We start from the raw sequence: 20,413 nt of genomic DNA on the forward strand, positions 1-20,413 counted from the left end.
ACCAGACCTGCGCCTGAGCATTCCTTCCCTTCCGTGCAGGCTGGAGCGAGGAACGCTGAGCCCTAGCGGCTGCGGGCCAGTCCTCTCCCCTTCCATACTGGGGGCAGGGGAGCAGGCTGGCCTCTCCTGCTCAAATGCCAGGAGCCACCCCTGGATTAGCAAGGCTTTGCCTCTCCAGGGTCGGGCGCTACCCAAGACCAGGCGGAGAGCGCAGCATGAGCTCAGCTGAAAGTAGACAGGGGGGGGGGGCGGCGGCGGCGAGATGGTCTTCAGAGCAGGGGCGTCCCGACGCACGACGACGGGGCTCTCCCACTCCTGATGCCTGCGGGGCGCGGGGCGCGGGAGAAGCGTCTTCTTCGACGACCGCCCCCCACCCCGCCAGTTGCCAGAAATGCGCTGCCGCCGCCGCCGCCCCCCCCCCCGGTGCCTGCCTGCCTGCCTGCCGCGCATCGGAGGCCAGCAGGAGGGAGGCGGATAAATAATGGGAAATAAAACTTTATGGAGCAGAAAATAAAAGGCAGATTATACAGATGTGCCAATTTGCAGGATCATTGCCTTTGTCCTCTTCCGACCGGCGGCTGCATCTGGAGCGTCGAAGCACCAGGCCACCCCCTCCGTCCCCACCCTCGTAGCGTCTCGGGAACGGGCCGGGCATCAGGGGTCCTGGTCCGCTGGCGACTTCCCCCACGCAGCTCCTTGAGCCCCCTGCAGGGCGGGGTGTGGGGGAAGGAAAGACGGGTCGAACTGCGAATCCTTGCCCGGGGCTGCAGGGAAAGGAGGGCGGCTCTCCGCTTGCCTCGGGGCGGGCCTGGGAAGGCACTCTGCGCGGGCTCAGAGGCCAAGCGGCTGGGGGGGGGGGGGAGGGCAGTCCCTGCCGCGCGTTGCCGTGCCCCCTAAGGTGACCGGTACGAAAGCGCCTCCCTCCGGCGGCTGCGGGGCACGGGCTGGCTTGTCCGCGGGCGACGTGTTTCAAGGGAACCAGCCAGCGGGAAACCTCGCCCCGAGCGGAAGCGAGCGACTGTGGTCGCCGCCGGCTTTTCCCTTGCCCTCCCGGAGCGCCCGGCGAGCCGCTCCACGGGCAGCCCATGCCCGGGGTAAAGGAAGGCCGAAGCTGGCGTGACCCTCGTGCTGCGGGGGTGGGTGCCGCCGCGCTGTCCCGGGCCACCAGCTACCAGGAGGAGCGGGTCTCCTGCCTGCAAGGGCGCCCCGTTCGCCTCCTCTGCGGGTCCGCAGGGCTTTTGTGTAAGTCTGCCGAGGCCCCCACCCCAGGCTCTTCCAGGGGAGAAGCACCCCGACCGCACTCTGGCTGGAGGCGGCTGGAGTTCTGCCCTTGCCCCCTCCAGGTGGAGGTGCTTTTGCCCCGGCGGCTAGGTCGCCCTCATAGGGGTGGGTGGGCGTCCTGCTTGCTCTCCGGCTCCCTGCTCTGCGGACACTCCCCCGCCTGTTCCCTGCTGCCTGGCACTGAGGCCAGCTTGCTTTTGGAGGAGACCCACCGCTGAGATCGTGGGAAGGGGTCCTTGCTGTGGGGGGTGGGGGCAGGAGAAAGGGGATGAGGCCGGCAAGGCCAGCCCGGGTGACAGGAGTTGGCGGGGGCGGCAGCAGGGGCGGGGCTCCTTTTGGTGCAATAACTCCAGCATGTTTCTTCCACCCACGCTGGCTACCCTCCTGAGGAGCTCAGAGTCTGTGCATGCGCAAGACAAAAGGGTTCCAACAGGACCCAACATCCGGTCCATCTGTATTTATTGCACAAAGGTCCTGGTTGGGCACAGCGCTGATTTGCCAAGGCAGGAAGGTCCTGAGGTTCCTGACCCCCCCCCCCCCGCGCCCAAGACCAGGCTGGTCCCCTTCCCTGAGTCTGGTGCTTGACAGGTCCCTGGGAAATCCCTCTGGGCTGGATGGGAAAGGCTCTCCCTCCTCACCAGGAGGGGGCGCCACCGGGTGCCCAAATACTGCAAGGGCGTTTTTCTCCTCTCCTTTTCAGAGCAGCTTTTTCCTGACTGCAAACAGCAGCGACCCCAGGAAGCCCCCCACCCCCCCGCGTGGCCTGTGGCTGTCACAGCAAGTGCTTGTTGCGCCTGGGGATGATTCTGCGAACTGTCCTGCGTTCAGAGATGTTCCGCTTCACCTTGACGGTGGCAGCGGCAGGACCCTCTGCATTCAAGGAAGGGCTGGAATGAGACTTTTGCAGGCTGGGGCAGCTTCCCTCCGCCTCTGACTTGCCTAGCCGAGCCTCCCACTGGTCCAGGTCTTCCTCCGCGGCGCTGCTGCTGAGCTTCACCTCCAGGAGCCGCACATACGTCTCGTACCGGCGCTTCTGCAGGGGGGAAAAAAGGGAAGGGGCCAGATGGCATGGCATGGCATGGCATGGGAAGGGAAGGGAAGGACAGGGCCCAGGCCATTTTCCAAACATGGCCGTGGTGGTCATTTCAGGAGTGTGGGGGCCTGATCCAGGGCCCCGATGCAAGGATGACCTTATCATAGGCATCCTTCAGTCTCGAGAGACTATGGTGACGTGCTCTGCATGGAGGACTTGGAACAGCGTCTAGTGTGGCTGAGAAGGCCAATTCGAGAGTGACAACAATCCCTTCCACACTTAGGACAAATGCAATCTGTACCCCGTCTAGCTCCCTGATTTTGCTGCTTTCGTGACCTATGGATGACCTATGACTTAGGTATTTGGATAATCAGGTGACACATTCGCAACCTATGAACATTTCAGGTTTCTGAGCAGATACAGTGGTATAGGAGAGAAATTGCAGTCATTACAAAGAGTTGCCAGAAATGGCTCAGGAACACACCAAAAGCAGACAAGGTAGCCAAGATTGCGCATGATTTACGAAACCTTGCCTTCCTCTGGTAGCAAAACAAGAGTCCCCCACATGCCTCGAAGGAGTCAGAGCGCAGGCCAGTTCATGTTTTGGACTACAGCTTCCAGAGTCCCCTAACCGGCATGACTTCCAAAAGGTAACTTCTCAGGGCGCCTGCCTCTCCTTCCCCACCCCATTGTGACAAGGCAGGATTATAAGGGAGAGAGAACCGGAGAGAGAGAGACTCTGCCGGCCTCCGCTCACTCGCTCGCTCGCTCGCCATACCTCATAAAGCAAATACTCCTTCTTGAGTCGATACTCCTCCAGGTCCCGGCCCCGGGCGCCGCGCTTGTCTGGGAGGTTTCGCTGGAGCTCCAGGAGGTCCTCAGAGGCCTTGTCCAGGCAGCTCTCGTGGGCTTCGTGCTGCTCCTCCTGTCACAAGAGACCTGGCGCGGTTGGCTCTCTGCCCGCTGGGCAGTCAAGCCCTCTGCCCCCCCCGCGCTGCCTCTGCAAGGGTCTCAGAGGCGGAGCTCTGACAGAACCCGTGAGGAGGGCAAGAGCGGGCAAGCCTGACGATGCCAGGGTGCCACCTGGGTCGTCAGGGCTTCACCTCCCCTCACCCTGATCCAGGCAGGTGGAAGGAAGGAGCCTCTTCAGCCCCCCAGGGATTCTGAGACGAGATTACTGGGGTGGGGTGAGGACTTCAGCTCCCCCTCCCATTTTAGCAATCTTGCTCCAGATAACGCAAGAGGCCTGGAGGCTTCAGCTGGTCCCCAGCCAGGCATTTCCCCAAGGTAGGGAGCAAGGCTGCTGGAATGGGGCCTGAGCTTCTGGCTGCCAGTAAAGCAGGAGGAGGAGGAGAAGAAGAAAAAGTAGGAGGAGAAGAAAGAGAGTTCGTAGCAGTAACGCCACTTGGCAGGGTCATCGACAGCAGCACACAGAGGCAGGGCAGAGGCTGCAAATCAGGTGCCCTGTAGGGAGAGCAGGGGCCAAGCGAGAAAGATCTCAGGAGGAGCAGGGTGGGGTCGGGTGGGGTGGGGGGAACAACGGGGACCACTCGCTGGGGGTTGAGCCACCTCCTTCCGAGCTCTCCTCCTGCCAGTCCTATAGACTGCCTGCTTGGCATGCTGGGCATTGTAGGAAGGAGCGGCTGGGAAAGCGAACAGAGTGCAGAGTTTCATCTCACCAGAGAGTTCTTGCAGGGGGCCGTTGGGAGAATGGGCCGGAAGAATTTCCGCTGGGAACCCACGGCCGCTGGGAAGGGTGGGGAGGAGAACATGGCAGCCACCAGGTTGATGCGAGAAATCCACGAGCTCATCTCTTCTGCACTCCTTGGAGAAGAGAGAGAGGACGTTGCACCAGGTTCTGAGCACCCCTTGCCAACAGGTGCGTGTGGGCTGTGTCAGGGCAGCAGCCCTGACCCAAGGGCTCCCCCAGCCCACCAGCGGAGGCTGCTGTTAGCTGCCATTCATCGAGGGCAGTGGGGCAAGCAGTCAGAAGGAAGGAACTGGTGAAAAAGACTTGGGAGCCACTGCCGTCCAAGGCTGGCAGTCTCTTTCTCCCCATGATTCGCAGTGCATGAAGGTGGGATTGCCAAGAGGTTCTCGGAAGGCTGAAAGGGCAAGTGAAGAAGGGTTGTCTGCATACCCCCCCAGCCCAAGAATTTCTGCCCCCTTCCTAGGAGGAGTGGACAGAGGAGGGGGTCCTCAGCGGACAGAAGAGGGCATTCGCACGGTTGCTGTTATGTCACGGGCATGCCGCCCACTCCCAACCTGCAGATACTCACGGGGCTTGAAAGAGGAAGACACGCCAGTCGGCCGTTTGGAGCCAGAAGACGTGGGGCCGCTTGGTGTACTTGCTGGCTGGCTCTGCCAGGGCATGGTGCACCCCGAGGGGCTCTTCTGTGCCCATGCCCTCTGACCGGCTCTCCTCCTGGGGAAGAGGACAGACCTCTGCATAGAGGGGGGACAGGCCCAGGGCTCCTTCTAAGGGGCTGGGACAGGAGCATGATAGGGCGGGGGGGCCCCCACAGCTCCCTTCTGGAGCAGGACCATGTCCAGAGCACTGGAATGTCCCCCCAAGCAAGGGCTTTTTCCTCATCTGGCCAGAGGGGCAGGAGCAGGGATGGTGCTGGTGGAGGAGGTCTAATCCGGCAAAGGACGCTCAGAGCCAGAGCCTTGGGCTTAAGGGAGCTGCTGGCTGCTTTCCCTTGGTGGTCTGAAAGGCTGGGGGAAAGGGAGGGGGCATGCATGGATAACTCTTACCCAGGAAACACAGCCTTTAGGGTAGGGGGAGGGGGGGGGAGGGGAGGGGAGGGGAGGGAAGGAGGGCCACACACTGTTCTCTCTCTTCCACTCTGGGGCTTGCCCCTGGGCCTCCTTCCCCCACAGGCTGAGTGGCCCTGTTAAGGTATAAGCCCCTTCTGCTCGGGCTGGGGCCGGTGGGTTCAGCTTGCATGCCCTAACGGCATCCTGGTTTTTTTGGCCACCCTTCCTCTCTCTCCCTCTCTCTCCCTCTTACCTTGAAGAAGTACAGCACCATTCCCTTCAGCACAGTATGGAAGATCTTCCAGCCTCTCTTGCCCCAGGGTGCTACAGGAGAGGAGAACATGGTTGGGGCGGGGGGGGGCAGGAGGGGAGGCAGAGTTAGACCAGGGAGGGGACTTCAAGCCACCCCAACCCCGCCGTCCCAGCCAGGCCACTGAACCCCGTGGCCTGGCCCCTCTGAAGGGCCCCGATCTGTCCGGGTGTCTCTCTCCCTCCCCCCTCCCCCGGGCAGCTCCAGGCACTCACTCTTCTTGCCGTCAGCCTCTGCATGCACCTTGCGCGCCAGGAGCCCCTGCCGGTAGGTCTGAGCCCCAGGGTCGTGCGCCAGGGACATGAAGGGGTTGCTCTTCTTCTGGCTGGAAAAACTGCCGCCAGAGGCGCTGGGGCGCTGGAGCTGTTTGGCCCCAACCTCCGTCTCGCCCTCATCTCTGCAGAGAAGAAAGAGACGCTCTCTAGCTTTCTAGGAGAGGAAAAGCTCACGAGGTCTGAGCTGAGCACCACAAAGGGACATCAGCAGCAAACCACCGGCCAGACCAGAACACTTGCTGGTGCTGCTCCTGTGCACAGATCGGGGCTGCCATCCAAAATGTGCCTCCTCAGGAGTAAGTCCTGATGCAGGGGCACGGCTTACCCCCATGGAAGCAGCAGAGGGCCTCAGAGTCCAAATGCTTGTCCCCCTTTCAGGGGTTCTGCTGCCAACTTCTCTGGAGTACTGGGGGAGGGGGAGAGCCTGTACTTAGGAGTCATCCACACCCGCTGGGCAATTCAGAGTCGGTTTGCACTGAATGTGTGGCCTCATGAGCTCTTGCTATGGAGACTGGGCATCCAGATTATTCAATGGCGTCTCCCTCTCCAGCCCCCAACTCCACCCCTACCCCACCCACCCCCCGCAGTAATTCTTGCAGTTGGTCTGCTTCTTGCTCCAAACCAGGTTTCGCCCAGGTATTACTTACACAGCCCACTCCAGCTTCTCCTGGCGGATGGAGTAATACAGCGCCTGCAGAAAGAGCAGGAGAAGAGCAGCTGAGGTCTTAGGGGTCCTCCCCTACCCACACCCTGGCCCTCCCCACTCTACTGGGAAGCACTTCCCCATAGAATAGCACACGTTGCCCCATCTGGCAGACAAGGCTCAGCCTTTCCCCTTCTCCTCTGCCCCACATCCATGCTCACCTATCACCAGAGCAACCCACATGTCTTGATGCTCTCATTTCTGCCTCCTCGAGGCTTCCAGAAAACTTTGGCTTTTCGTTTTACAGAAAATGGCAACTAGCTATTTGGAAAGTCTCCGGCTGTCCATGTGTCAGTCCCACCCCCCACCGCACCATGACAGCCCAGGGGTAAGGGCCCCCCTCCACCCACACTGAGATGCTTCCACAGCAGACCCATTCTGCTTTGGGCAGAAGTCACGCATTTGCCACATGCAGGATTGTGGGGGGGGGGGATTCATTTCCCACAGAACCTGCCTTCTCTCCCTTGATCCCTCCCCTCTCTCAAGATGGCAGCTTAGCAGCACTGCAGGTTGAGAAGGAGGAGGAGGAGGAGGTAGAGGAAGAGGAAGAGGAGGAAGAGCAGAAAACAGAGGAAGAAGGCCTGTAAGGGTGGGTGGCTTGCAGGCTACTGGCCTAGCCTGGGAGCTCCGTGTGACAGGCAACCTCTTCTTCTACCCCCCCCCGCACCCACCCATATACCTGCCAGAGAAAGAACACCTACCCCGGCAGGGCAGGGGCCCCCATGCGGGCAGGTGGGGCGGGCACCTACCTTCAAGAGCTCTTTAGGGAAATTCTGGCCATCGTTCAGGCCCTCCAGGTTGACTAAGAATGCCTGGCAACTCATGATCCGGCCAATATTCTGCTCCCACAGGCAAAAGAGAGAGGAAAGGAGGCACTCAGGGTGGGGGCAGGGAGAGGGAAGCCTGGCAGGTTTCAGCTTCCATGGCTCCAAACAAGACTGAACCCCCCCCCAACAAGGCCTCCCCTCCCCCTGAGCTGTGGACTCCGAACTGTCAGGTGGAAGGCCTTCCCCTGCAACTCTGCTCCATGCACCTCAGCACCTGAGTTCCGTTTCTGGGGCCCTGCGTGGGGGGGGGGAAGAGTCCCTAACCCATTGCCCTCAGGGGCCCGGGCTTCACACCTGGGCTTCTGGGAGCAGGCGAAGCCCCCTGCCCCATCCTCCCCCCCACCTGCTGCTACGTCCATGGCATTACCTGCCCATGCAAGTCAGTGTTGAGGAGCATGAGGGCACAGGTGAGTGTGTGCACAGCATCTGCGGAGGGAGAAGGTGCCAAAGAAGCAGAACAGAAAGGTGTGAAAACCCCCACTTGCTCCCTCCGCCTCTCCTGCATCACAAGGGGGGTGTGAAATCTGTGGCCAGCTGGGCAGGGCCACGGGAGGGCTTCCCAAGCTGCTAAATGCAGGCTTCACTTTGCAGGAACAATGCCTGCTTGCCCCCCCCCCCCGCTCATGGTGGGAATATGGAATGCCAGGCTTGAAGGGCTGCTCTTCTGAAGAGCTGCTGCTTACTCAGGAGTAAACCTCCTCCACTTCCAAGAGTGGGCATCTGGGTGGAGGCCACAGCCATCACAATCTTGCAGGGCATCTGCACAAGTGGGTGGGTGACGTGGCACATTGTGCAGTAGAAGTGCAAGCCCCCCTCCAAATACACACATTAACCCATTTGTCTTCTTTCATCGTGCACTTCCCTCCTTCCCACACCCAGTTCTCCCAGCCCCCACCAGCCCTGAGGGATGTCCATCCTCCAAAAGAAAACCCAGGGTGGAGGAGCCCTGGCAGATGCCTGCCTGCCAACTACTTCAAGCTTTTGGAGTGGGGGCGGGGGGAGAAAGCCAAGGTGGGGCCATACCTGGACTCTGGAAGGCCTGTGGGTTGCAGCGATGGTAGCGTTGGGAGAAATGCCAGAGAATCCTCTCCCGCTCCTGGGTCTCTCCTGTGAGCACAAACACCTTCAGGAAGGACCTGCCCGAGGAAAGAGAAGTAAGTGTGTGTGTGTGTGTGTGTGTGTGTGTGTGTGTGTGTGTGTGTGTGTGTGTGTGTGTGTGTGTGTGTGTGTGTGTGTGTGTGTGTGTGTGTGTGTGTGTGTGTGTGTGTGTGTGTGTGTGTGAGAGAGAGAGAGAGAGAGAGAGAGAGAGAGAGAGAGAAGGTGAATGGTATGGAGAGGATGCACAGCTGTGATACGGTGACATCGGAGCCTCATCAGTCCCTGTCTACAACCAAGCCAAAACTACACAGACTGGGCGGGGGGAGTTCCTTCCCCTTTCCTCCCTCAGGTTCCTACCTCACGGGGGGGGGGGACTCGAGAAATGCTACACACACACACACACACACACACACACACACACACACACACACACACTGTCCCAAGCTTCAGGACCTTCAGGAACAGCTCTGCCCCCTGACTGGCCTTGAGATGGGCCGAGGAAGAGGGGAAGAGCTGTCAGACCTTTTCCAACTGAGGAAAAAGGGTGGCCTGGCTCGCCCTGGCAAGCTACAGATATGTTCCATTTCTATTTTTTGACAGAGAAAAATGGAAATGCTTATCCCTCTCCACCTTACCTCAAGGCTTGGTCCAGAGTTTGCTGGCTGAACTCAAAGAAAGAGAAGTACGCTTCTGCCACCTTCTGGCTGAACTCGTTGCTGCAGACAAATATACAGAACACACTCAGTAGTTCAAAAACAGGGGACTGGGGGGCTGTCAGGCACATTTGGGTGGATGGGTGAGCTCTCAAGGCCCATGCCCCCCCCGAGCCTGTAGAAGAATGCCCAGACCATCTTGTCAAAGTTTATCACCTGACAGGTGTGTTTGTGTGTGTGTGAGTTAGGGAGAAAGACCAACGCCAGGGCTCTAGAGGATGGTGGTATGGCGACTGTAGTCCCTCAAACCCGTCTGCAGTCTATATTGTCTGTCCTGCCACCTCCCACTTGACCAGAAAAGCTTCATGGCAACAAGAGCTGCATGGAAAGAGATATATATATATATATATATATATATATATATATATATATATATATATATATATATATATATATATATATGTATGTGTGTGTGTGTGTGTGTGTGTGTGTGTGTGTGTGTGTGTGTGTGTGTGTGTGTGTGCGCGCGCGCATGCATTGAGGGTGTGTGTGCCTTCCTTCCCTTTCCTGCTTGTTTACAAAGCCTCACAGTGTGCAGACAGAAGGATGAACAGACTAGGAACTTTCCACTGGGGGAGAGGGAGGTTCTTTAGGGTGGGGGTCAGCACATGCCCACCCGGAGACACTGGACTGCAAGCCCCGGAATCCCACCATTGAAGTTTCTGACTGGGACCGAGGGGAGCAGCAGTCCCGGGAGGGGCGCAGAGGAAGCCCTAAACAAAACGGAGGAGGGAGGAGAAATAAAGCAGGAGGAGTGAAGCAGGGAGGGAGAAGAGGAGCCAGCCTAAATGGCAGGATATGGCCTCGCTGGGGAGAAGCAGAGGGAATGTCCAGAGTTGTTGTAGCAAGAAGACTTCCCGAACGCCACCATGAAGGCCCCCCTTACTTTTTCTGAAGAAAGGCCGCCACCTGCGACCTCTTGAACCCATCCAGGTGGTAGAGACGGGTGGCCAGCCTCAGTGCAGCAGCTTGATCCCCGGCGGTGCCGTTGGCAAAGAGGGGAGTTCCCTCTGGATCTCCTGGGTTCTTCGCCTGCAGAGCTTCCCCTGGCCTGACAGGATCCCTGGAGAGATGGTCTTCATCGGGAATGCTGGGGCTTGGGGGTGGAGTGAGGAAGGAAAGCGAGAAAGAAAACGGGCACAAAATGGCCACCGTGAACAGAGGCCAGAGCCTTGGCCTCCTCAGGCAGGAGAAAGGAGGGGGCCCCTGCCGGGAGCCTTCAGCCGCCCTCCCACGACTGGCCACCCGCATTCCCACCCAGGGGGACTCCTGCCTTGACAGCTTGTTTACACAACCCATCGAGCGAGGCAGGTCAGAAACCCCCAGACCAGCAAGACAGCCCTTTCTCACTGTCTGCATGAAAGGTCCTGGGTTTCCTCCCCTGGAGCATCTCCAGAGTGGGTTGGGGGACACCCCCCCCCCGCATGCATCCTCTCCACCTTACCCCACCCTAAGAGCCCTGCCTGCTCCCACCGCCCCATGTCAACCCTGAGCCACCCAGGCCAGCAGTAGAGGGGGGGGGAAGCAGCTCAGGAGCCCCCTCTTCCAGGCCAGCCAAAGGAGCCACGGGCTGCTCCTCTGCCTGGTAAGACCCCTAGACCTTCACCCGGCCAGGGCCAGGTGCGCCTTCCACAGCCTGCTGGAGCTGCTCTGCTTGGTTAGGGGTCGAGAGATGCAAAAGTCATGCCCACTCTCCCCACACGTCTCTCTCTCTCTCTCTCTCTCTCTGTGTGTGTGTGTGTAGGGGGAGGATGGGAAACGAAAAATGAAACCATCTATAACGGATCAGAATTTCTTTAAAAGTTTGGATCTTGACCCCAGAAATGTCCATCCAGATTTCTTGTTTTCTCTTGAAGACTTTCCTGCCCATCGTTTCAAACTTCCTTTCCGTTCCTAGCCTTCCACGGAGTGCCTCCCCTCGCATTCAGAGAAGGGTTCTCCACAATTCCCAGCATGGCTTTTCAGCTGCTCGGTTGTGGTCCCTGTCAAGGACTCAGAGCTGTGGGAAGAGGGCTTCTGGTCGCCAGGAGGTCCAAGGCCACGGCCAAGATGAGGAAGGCAGCAGCAAGCGCCAGCAAATGGAGGCTCCCCAAAGCCACTGCCACCTCCTCAGCGGAAGCCTCTCCCCCCCCCCCGCCGCCAGCCATGAGGCTGCCTCTGCTGTCACTCCCTCAGGCGCAGCTGCCCCCAACCACAGCAGAAGGATGTTGTGGGCAGGTTAAAGCAGTGGGGGGGGGGGCGGGCGGGCGATCGCCCCTTGATTAAGTCACTTACCACTGAGGGCTGGGTGCTTCCTCCTCTTTCTCTTCCTCCTCCTCCTCCTTATCATCCAAGGGTTCTTCCATTGCATCAGGCATCGCAGGGAACGCCACCCTTGCAACCCCCTCGGCTGAGCTCCCCAACTTCCTTCCTGCCCCGTCAAGGGTGATGGTGGAGGAGAGCAGCTCGTGCGCAGCCGCTTCCTTCTGCAAAGAGGAAGTTCCCCTGGGCGGCCCTGCCCTTGCGCAAGGAGGCACATGGCGGTGGCTGTGTGACGGAGCCCAGGGGCCCAAAGCCTGATGTTCCAGACTCTGTTCCGCATCTGTAGGGGCTGGGAGGGCTAGGCAGCTGGCAGGGGCCCCGCTGGCCTTTGCTGGAGGCAAGGGAGGCTTGGAAGGGGGTTGGCTCTCGGGAGGGTCCTGCAGCAGCAGAGCGGACGTCACAGAAGTCCTGGAGGGCAGGAAGAGCAGGCCTAGCCCTGGCGGGTGGAGGCTGCGGGTGGCACCTGTGCAGGGGGAAAGCTCAGTCACATGGAGCCCGGCTGGCCCTCGCGCTCTGCAGATCTGCCTGCCCACAGGGTCAGAATGCTTCCATGTGTTTGGGAGCTCAGTCAGGGAGAGTAAGGCTCCCGTCTCCACATGACCTGTTCTTGGGATGGCAACCAGCTCGTTCACAGTTGGGGAGCCCTCCCACCAAAACAGCACTGCTGTTGTCGCAGGGATCAGCAAAGGACCGTCTTGACCACAGGAAGGGTCCCTCCCCAGCTTGTTCTCGCGGGGCCTCCACAAAGCGCTGAGGCTTGGCCTTCTGAGGGTTCCTGCAAAGCCAGCTTGCTCTATTCCTTTGGCTGCCATTGAACTGGTGACTCTGGGGCCCTCTGTCACAAAGGGAGGCCATGTGGTGCAGCGGGAGTGACTGGGAAGTGCCTGCCCATTCAAACCAGCCCTCTTGGAGGCAACATCCGGGCTGTGCCGCCATGTGCATGGAAGCCACGAGTTTGGCCTCAATTGCTCTGGAGGACTGTCCTTCCACTGGCAGGGAAGCCGCTTTCTTTCAGAAGTGGGGGGAAGGCACTGCTCCGTGTTCCTGCAAAGAGGGCCGGACCCACAGCAGAACTCACCTGGCACCAAGCTTTCTGGAACACTGATGATGGGACTTTGGGCTTGTTGATCTGGAAAGCCACCCTGAGCCTGGAAGACAAACCGCGGGGGTCACAGAAAGCTCAGGAGCCCCGGGAAGCGGCTCTCAGCTGGTGGGGTGTGTTGGGAGCTGGCCAGTGTCTGGGGTGTGTTTTGTAAGTCAGAAAGCCAGCATATGTCTGGGGGGAGGGGCGCCAGTGTCTGCCCAGGTGGGACCAGACACCACAGCAGAGCCAGAAGGGACGGGTGGAGCCCAGAGTGACCTTGCAGACTCTGTTGGCACAAGAGGCAGAGGCACGTCGGAACGGAGCAACAGCCACGGAGAGTCCTGCCATTTAGCTGCCCGTGACTCAAACAGCTGGTCCTCAGGCAGCCATGCAAGAGACTGGACCTCCCCCCCCACCCAATCTCTAGCCAGTGATCATGGGCGCCTGCTGGCTGATACCACCAGCTTCAATCTGAGTTCTTGCCAGCCCACCTTCACCCGCAGCCCAGTCCCTGTGATGGGTCCCTGTCAAGTAGCAGCACATGAAACACGCCCAGCGAGGCAGGGCTCTTACCTCTCTGCCCAGCACCAGCGGACCTGGCTCCTCGGGATCCCCCTCCATGATCACCAAGGGAGACAAGGAACGGCCGTGGGACACATAGCTCGAGAGAGGGCATGGGGCCTCATCAACATAGCGCTCAGCTGCTGAGCTACGCTCTGGGCTTGGAGGACTCCCTGACCCACGGGTTTGGCAAAGCGGGCCCGCCTCGTCAGAGCCCAGATCACTGCTCGAGAGTCTCTCCTCACCATGCACAGTGGCTGGTCCCTCCGGATGGCCAAACAGATCAAGTCCTTCAAATCCAATGGCTCTTGTGGAGGATGGACTCTCCTGGAAGAGTGGGTTGCTGTAAAACAAACCTTCCACCTCCTCTTCTTCCAAGGAGGACATCTCTTCTTCTTCTTCCTCCTGCCTCCCTGAGCTCGCCTCCTCTTCCTCCTCACTGTCCATGCCCAGCTGAAAAGGCTCACTGGGAGCGGCCCAGTCCTGCAACACAGCCGTCGCTGGCGCTTCCTCCAGAGTCCGGGAGAGGACCTCCTTGGGTGGCTCCTTCTTCCTGTCAATCTCCCCTTGGAGGTCCAGGACACACTGCTGGGCTTGGCGGATGCTGGCCCAGAACAGGGCCTGGGTGGCATCGTTGCGGTTCTGCTCAAGATGATTTTGGTTCTCTGGTGATGGCACAAGAACATCTCCCAGCCAAAACTTCTCAGAGGAAGAGGCAGCCAGGCGGTCTGACTTGGCGGGAGGAGGAGGAGGAGGAGGAGGAGGAGGAGGAGGAGGAGGAGGAGGAGGAGGAAATTCCGTGTTGACTGTTCTGCCATGATTCTGAGGTAATTCCAGAATTGTCTCCTTAGGGGACAGTGGGGACTCTGAGTGGTTTTGTAAGAAATCTAAGTCTTCCAGGGTTGAGAAGGAAGATGGTGTTGACATGGCTCCTGGCACAGTTCCAGGAGTTGCCAAGGGGTCCTGCTCCCCTCCTGAGCCAGCACAGCCAGGATCCCAGCCCAGCTCGCCTCTTCTGTCAGTAGCCAGAAGGTGCCGGAGGTCAGCATCCCTGCAGGGCCCGAAGTGCTCCATGGTGGCGATCACCATAGAAGCTTCCCGTCAAAGTCCTGTGGGGCAAAGCCCAGGATCCACCTTTCCTTCATCCTTTTGTGTGGAGGACTGAGCAACACCGAGGTCTTCCCAATCCAAGTTCCATGGATCTCTTGCTTGGAAAAAACAGGAAAAAAAAAAGGCAAAGGACAAACATGAACGTTCACATTGAATGAAATGAAGAAGGCTTTTTGCCTGCTTCTGCCCGAGTGGAAGACCACTGATTGGGGGCGGGATTGGATTCACAGTTGCCGGCAGCTGGTGCACTTGCACCTGAGGAGTTCTGACCATCCCTGGACAGGTGGTCAGGAGAGGAGCAGGGAAAGGAGAAGCCAAGAGGAGAAAAGGGCAGAGGCCCCTTCTCTGGCCATCCATCAGTGGCTCTTTCCCTCACTCTGCCCTCAAAGTCTAGGCATGCAGGCCCCTCAGCAGCAAATGAAAGTCTGGGTACCAGACAGGCTGAAAAGGGGTGCTAGAGAGAGCAAGGGTGGGCCATGAGCACAAGCCATCCGGATGTTGCTGGGCTGGTGAGGAAAGCGGGAGCTGTCATAGGACAGAGTCCAGAGACCCTCAGATTCTCCACCTTTTAGAGCCGGTGAAGTGGCAGCCGACAGCCTATGCTGGGTGTAGATACATTATGAACGTAAATCGAGAGAGGGATCGAGATGTCCAAAACCAGTTTAAAGTCATGTGGTAGCCACATGGTTTTTGGGTGAGTGTGTGCATCCTCTTGGGAAAACTTTTCATCTGTTCTGTGTTATATCTCGGTTGAAGGAACTACCTGGGCCTTTAGAATTCTTGCACTTTAAGCTTTGCTCTGTGTCTGCCGACCCTCACACTGGCTGCCTCTCACAAGCACAAGCTGCTGCTGCTCTGGTGTTATTTTAAAGTATTTTTGTATTTCTTGTGATCTACCATAGCACTAGTATGATAGATTTTTTTAAATTAAAACTGATTGGATTGCAAGCTGTCATTGCAGCCCAACACACATGCATGGAGAGGAGACAGACAGACAGACACACACCCCTCCCAGAAGGTGGAGAAGGCAAGTGAGGGAGGGAACTGTGAGAGGCAGCCAGGAGAAAGCAAGATGAAAGGCAGGCCAGTGACTAGCAAAAAGAAACTGACCAGAGGGATTTACAAGATCAGCAGCTTCTAGGCTTATGAAGAAGGGAGCACTTTCCCTTACACAAACTTTCTCTCTCTACTGGCTCTCTTTTCAGATTGGATTGGAAGGTTTCCTGCAGCCCAAAACCCATGATCCTGGCACCTTGTCTGTGTCTCTGGACTTGATAAAGCCCAGAGACACAATCTACAGTAACAGAGGTGTTCACATATGCCAAAACATATCTGAAAGTTGAGTCATGGCATGACGACTGGACCTCTTTCTTATTAGGTTGAAACGTTTCACTGATCTTAAATTCCAACCTAATAAGACAGAAGTCCAGTTGCCACGACTCATCTTCGAGATACTGTAACATCATCTGGATGACGGAGAATCTTCACAGATATGCCAAAATGATTAAAAATAAATTGATTTTACAAGCGATTTAAAATAAACGACCCTCTCCCAGCCAGGTGAAATACCTTGCTTTCAAACAAAGGGGGAAAAAAACACCACCCTGCACTTGATTAGCACCACCCTGTGCTAATCCAGGTTTCTTTCCATGAGTAAGTGAGCTCTCTGGCACTTTACAACCCAGCCAGTCAGCCGGCCACTTGCTGAATGTGCCACAGGATCCTGCACGCTGCTGAAGTGCAAGGGGGTGATTGCACCTTGTGTACCAGGAGAAGAGGATTAGGAGAAACAGCTCAAGCAGGCAAGGTGGAGCCTTGAGCCCTCTTCTTGGTTTGTTTCATTGTTTCATTCCCTTGGGTTGAAAAGATTTTCAGTGCTCTTAAACCCTTAATCTGCTCAAAATGGGAATGAAGAGAGCTTGCTCTGCCTTGGAAAAACGTGGAAAGCAAGAGAGAAAAGAGGATTTTCTCCTGTTGTATCCCCTGCCACACAAGAGATTACACGGGGTCTGAACATTAACACGCTGGAAACCATTCCAAATACACAAAAATACAGGTTGGGGATGCAAATTTTGCAACAGGATCGTTCTAGATTTCATCCATGGAGATATATTTTTTTCCAGATGGCAGCAAGCAACAGGTAGGCAGGGTGGAATAGAGTGGGAATGGGAATTGATCCAGTAGGAAAGAGACAGTCTCCGATTGCCCTCCCCACCAAGGCAAAACATCCAAAGCCCCAGCTGTGGAGAAGCTCTGACAGATTTCTCCTCTCCAGCTGCAAAACAGAGAACAGGAGAGGGCAAAAGGGTACCCCCTGCCCCTAGACCCAGGCCTGTCTGGGTGAAGCAAGATCACTCCCCCCCCCCCGCATCAAATGTAGGTGACATTTCTTGACCACAGTCACCTTTGCCCTACTTGTGTTCCACCCCCACTGCCCATGGGCACACCTGCCCCAGGCAAGTGGGGCAGTCATGGCCATTTGCTGGCACTCCCCAAGCCTATGCTAGATTCTCCTGGAAGTCCTGGGGGTAGCAGGTGAGAGGCTCCCTTCCTTTCTTATCGGTCCCTAAAAGGCCCTCCAGCTGCCCCTCCCCCATGTTGACCAGCCTGGGAGGGAGAAAAGGATCCCGAGTGAGCTGCCCACTGCCTTGCAGATCAGCCCACAGGCTATGCCACGAGGTGGGTGGGTGGGTGGACCTGGCAGGAGGCCTGGAAATACCTATGAATCGCCACCTCCCCGACTCTCCCACACCTGCCCCCGGGGCTGATCCACGCCCAGACCTCAATAAAAGTCCGGGCAAGCAACTGTCTAGAAACAACCCCCTCCCGGAGGCCTAACACTGGAACAGGGAGTCAGCCGTCCCACAGGGTCTTCCTCCGGGTGGCCCCCTCCTCTGAACTTGAGAGGCGTCCCTTCGGTCCTGCGGCAGAAGGCCTCCTCGGGGACTCTGGACCGATCCGCCGCCGGCTCTTCGTCCCTTTCCGCAGGGCTCCCGACATGCTCGGGGTCGCTCGCTCGCTTTTTCTGCACGGCCTTGCGGACGCGCCAGGGAGAGGTCGCGCGTCCCCGGCGCCCCTTCTCCCGGGTCTGGCAGCGGCAGACCAGCCGCTGTCAAAGAAGCAGCCCTCCGGAGGCCGCAGGAGGCGAGACCCCCGGGCGCCGGCCTCCGAGCGGCAGGTGCGCCGGTCAGCAGCCCCAAGGGGGACGCCCGTCCGGGCGCGACGTTTCTGCACGCCTCGCGTGGCCCCGGCCGCGCTCCCCCCCCCCGGCCTTCGCCCCAGCCTCGGCCTCGGCCAAAGTATGGCGACTTTTCCGAGGGGTCCGGCCGGAGGACGTCGGCTCCGAGAAGCGTTTCCGGCCGGACCAGGACAGCCTACCTGCGGGAGACGAGGCAGAGGCCCGGGGAGGAGGCGCGCGGGCGCGGGCCGGGCGGTGGTTTCCTTCCCGGCAGCCCTCGGCGAAGGAAGGACGGTCCCGGTCCTCGAGCGTCCGCCGCCGGCCGGCCCTTCGCCTTTCCCCGGCCGCGGTCCCGGCGCGGAGGCCACTTCCCGGCGAGCAGCGCCACGCCTCCCCGGGCCCCGCCAACTCCCGCGAGCCTTCGCTGCTGCCGGGCCTTGGCTTCAGCCGCTTCCCCGCCTTCCCCGCCGCCGCCGCCGCCGCCGCCACGAGCGGGCCCTCCTCGGCGTCGGGAGCATCGCCCCACTCGTGGATCCGCAGGGTGGGAAGGCCCGACGCGTCCTCCGGCAAGGCTCCCGGGGGCGCTTCGGCACCGCTGCTGCGCCGCTGCACGGCCGGACTTGGGCGCCCCGCCGCTCCGCTCCCCTGCTCCGGCTGGCTTGCTCGCGGGGGGGGGAGCTGCCCGGAGGGGCGGGACGGCCGGTCCGCGACCCGAGCCCCCCCTTCGGCCCTCTCGCCGGGAGTCCGCGCGGCCCCCGAGCCTCTGGCGGCCCCAGGGAACGAGTCGTTGTGGGCGCGGACCGGACGGGACCGGACGGTTTCGCGCAACAGGGCGCGGGGGTGGGAAGTTCGCATCCGGGCCTGGACCTTCCCGGAACGCCGCCATTCGACTAGAACCGTCCGGTCCCCTGCCTTCGCCTGCTGAGGCCCCGGAGGAGGCAGAGCAGAGCAGGAACGGAAGCCCCGGCCAAGTCGCTCTCCCGGCCCGGCCGTTCCAGCCCACCGAACGTGGCCCCGCTCGGGAAGATGCTGCGGACCAGAAGAGCGAGCTTCCGAGGCTAGCGAGGCGACCGGCCCCTTAGCCTCGCCAGGTCTCCCTGACGCGGGTCCCGCGCGCGACCCACTCGCCCGTCCCTTCTCCTTGCCGCGCCTGTGCGAGAAATAGGGCCGACGCTGTTCCCGCGCGTGGCTGGTCAGGAAGCCCCGGGCGACCCCTCTTCTTCTTGGGTGGGAGGACAGCGCCGCTGCCCTTACGACCCTTTGGGTCTTCCCCCCCTCCCCCCCCAGCCAAGGGGGCCCCCCCGGCGGCGCTGGCCTGGTTCCCCCCTCTGTCCCCACACTGCCAAGCGTTCAGGTCACTCACATGGCGAAACCCAGGCCTCTAGGACCCCCCCCCCCAGATGTAGCTTCCCGGGGGGGGGGTTCTGGGCTGCTCCTTCTCTAACTACGGGTCTCTCTCTCTCTCTCTCTCTCTCTCTTTCTCCTCCGTGCTCCCCAGCTGGACTGGCGGGCGGCCTGGCCTGGGGTGCTGGGACAGATCCCTGGGATGGCGGAGCGGAGAGGGCCCTCAGCTCGTTCGTCCCTCGGAGCTTCCACCCACCTCTGCCGGGGCTCAGGCTCTTTCCTGCAAGCAAGAGTGTGGAGAGTGGTTGCCCCACAGGCTTACCCAACCCTTCTCCAGCGGCCAGGTTGGTGCCTGTTTCCCCAGCAAGCTCGGTGGGGGAGCAAGCGGAGGGCTTCCTGTTTCTCTGCAGAGCGAAGCCTCTGCCTCCTTGCCCGGAAGAACCTGGGCAGCCTACCTTCCAGGGCCGGGCAGCCCTTGGGCCCCATGGCCAACGCAGGACTGTGGCCTTCCGGACCGGAGGCCGCCCTCCCTGCGTGGAAGGACAAGGGAAGGACAAGTGCCGGGCAGAGGGGTGAGGGGCCGGCTGGCCACTGATTCATTCCCACCACCCCTTCCTCCTCCCTGCTCAGCGGAAAGTCTGCCTGTCCTTGGGCTTTCCATCCAGGGCTGCCTTGGGGGAAGGGGCTGGCCAGGGCAGCATCCCAAATTCCCCACTTTTAGTGGGGAAATGGTAGGGTGGGGCTGGGGTGGGGGGTAGACCCTTGATAAAGAGCCTTTTCAGCTATGAAGGCAGAAGGTGCCTCTGGGAAGTTGAAACCAGCACGGGAGGCCGCAGGATGTGGCCCCATGAATCCCTTGTATTGGAGCAAGAGGGAGAGACCCGCCAGAGCCTGGACAATAGCTGCAGCAAAGCCAGAGATTCCTTTCGGGGAGTGGGTGCAGGATGCCAGCCTCCCGGTCCTGTACATGTGCTCCAGTTCCACCAGCAGAGCAGGGTGATGGGGGGGGATGAGGTGGCCGTGGTCCCCCCGCCTCTCAGGTGGTGAGCAGCCTTTCCAGCTGCTTTTCATTCACTTCCAGAAATCTCGTGCCTTGGGGGGGGGGGTTGGGGGTGGGTGGGTGGAAATGGATGGCCCGCAGAGACCTGGGATCCTCTCCCAAGAGCTAAAGGTCAGGTCCCGGTGGGAGTGGGGGTGGGGGCAGACGGGAGTGTGAACATTTCCCTTCAGTCCCTCAGCCTTTCCACAAGACCTACCAGGCTTGACAGAAGACTAGACCGGTGGGCGCCACAGTGGATCCTGGCTCCTCAGCCCCAGGGGCCCTTGGGTCCTTTGGTTTGTGCCTTCAGAGCCAGTGGCCATTCCCCCTCCCCTGAACAAAGGCCATAACCCCCCAGGAGGAAGGATGGAGGCGGGTCCCCCCCCCTGATGGGCTCCTTCTCTTGCTGCCTGGAGAGGAAAAAGGTTAGTCACGCGAAGCGGCTTGCAGAGCACCTCTCTCAACAGGAAACCACCGCGGGGGGGGGGGGGGGGACGGAGTGACAGGAGCCACCAACCCCCTTCTCTCTCACTCTCTTCCCCTCAAGAAGTCAGCAGAGGAGGGCAGAGGGGGGGGGAGACCGGTCGCTGTGCCTTGGCCACCCAGAAGGCGGATGCCTTGCCCTGCCCTGCCTGCCATGGGTGATGAGGGGGCGCCCCATCCAGCTCCTCAAAGGCTGGGGGTGCCCGTGCCACCCTTCCCAGGCCACGCAGAACAAAGAAGCACCACCTCAGCCTCGGCCAGCTTTGTTGGCGTTCAGGCCGCCTTGCTGGCAGCCTCATTGTGTGCCAAAGTC

The 20,413-nt window shown here is 59.8% G+C and overlaps 1 protein-coding gene across 5 annotated transcripts; it reads right to left on the minus strand.

Annotated features, from left to right (window-relative positions):
• Positions 1-1,723: 1,723 nt before the first annotated feature.
• On the minus strand, positions 1,724-19,961 carry LOC110072244 (PH and SEC7 domain-containing protein 1). Of its 5 annotated transcripts, none has more exons than XM_072978966.2 (16): positions 19,835-19,961; positions 12,959-14,150; positions 12,380-12,449; positions 11,275-11,764; positions 9,887-10,096; positions 8,923-9,003; positions 8,213-8,325; positions 7,557-7,615; positions 7,112-7,201; positions 6,307-6,350; positions 5,600-5,781; positions 5,328-5,398; positions 4,594-4,739; positions 3,994-4,138; positions 3,093-3,239; positions 1,724-2,314 (listed from the first exon to the last, which is right to left on the minus strand). In XM_072978966.2, exons 2-16 carry the CDS (start codon positions 14,033-14,035, stop codon positions 2,054-2,056), a joined length of 3,186 nt encoding a protein of 1,061 aa, XP_072835067.2. In that variant the 5' UTR covers positions 14,036-14,150; positions 19,835-19,961; the 3' UTR covers positions 1,724-2,053. The 5 variants fall into 5 exon arrangements, with proteins under 5 accessions (XP_072835067.2, XP_072835068.2, XP_072835065.2 ...); XM_072978967.2 differs by lacking the exon at positions 19,835-19,961 and adding an exon at positions 18,835-18,854; XM_072978964.2 differs by lacking the exon at positions 19,835-19,961 and adding an exon at positions 17,435-17,576.
• Positions 19,962-20,413: the final 452 nt, after the last annotated feature.

The sequence above is a fragment of the Pogona vitticeps genome, chromosome 8, assembly GCF_051106095.1.
Source record: "Pogona vitticeps strain Pit_001003342236 chromosome 8, PviZW2.1, whole genome shotgun sequence".
Taxonomy (NCBI): Eukaryota; Metazoa; Chordata; class Lepidosauria; order Squamata; family Agamidae; genus Pogona; species Pogona vitticeps.

Coding starts and splice junctions, on each gene's coding strand:
- LOC110072244 (XM_072978966.2), bottom strand. CDS start 14,035: ATGGTGATCGCCACCATGGAGCACTTCGGGCCCTGCAGGGATGCTGAC. Junction 10,097..11,274: donor GAAGCACCCAGCCCTCAGTG/GTAAGTGACTTA, acceptor TCCACCCCCAAG/CCCCAGCATTCCCGATGAAG. Junction 9,004..9,886: donor GCGGCCTTTCTTCAGAAAAA/GTAAGGGGGGCC, acceptor ATTTGTCTGCAG/CAACGAGTTCAGCCAGAAGG.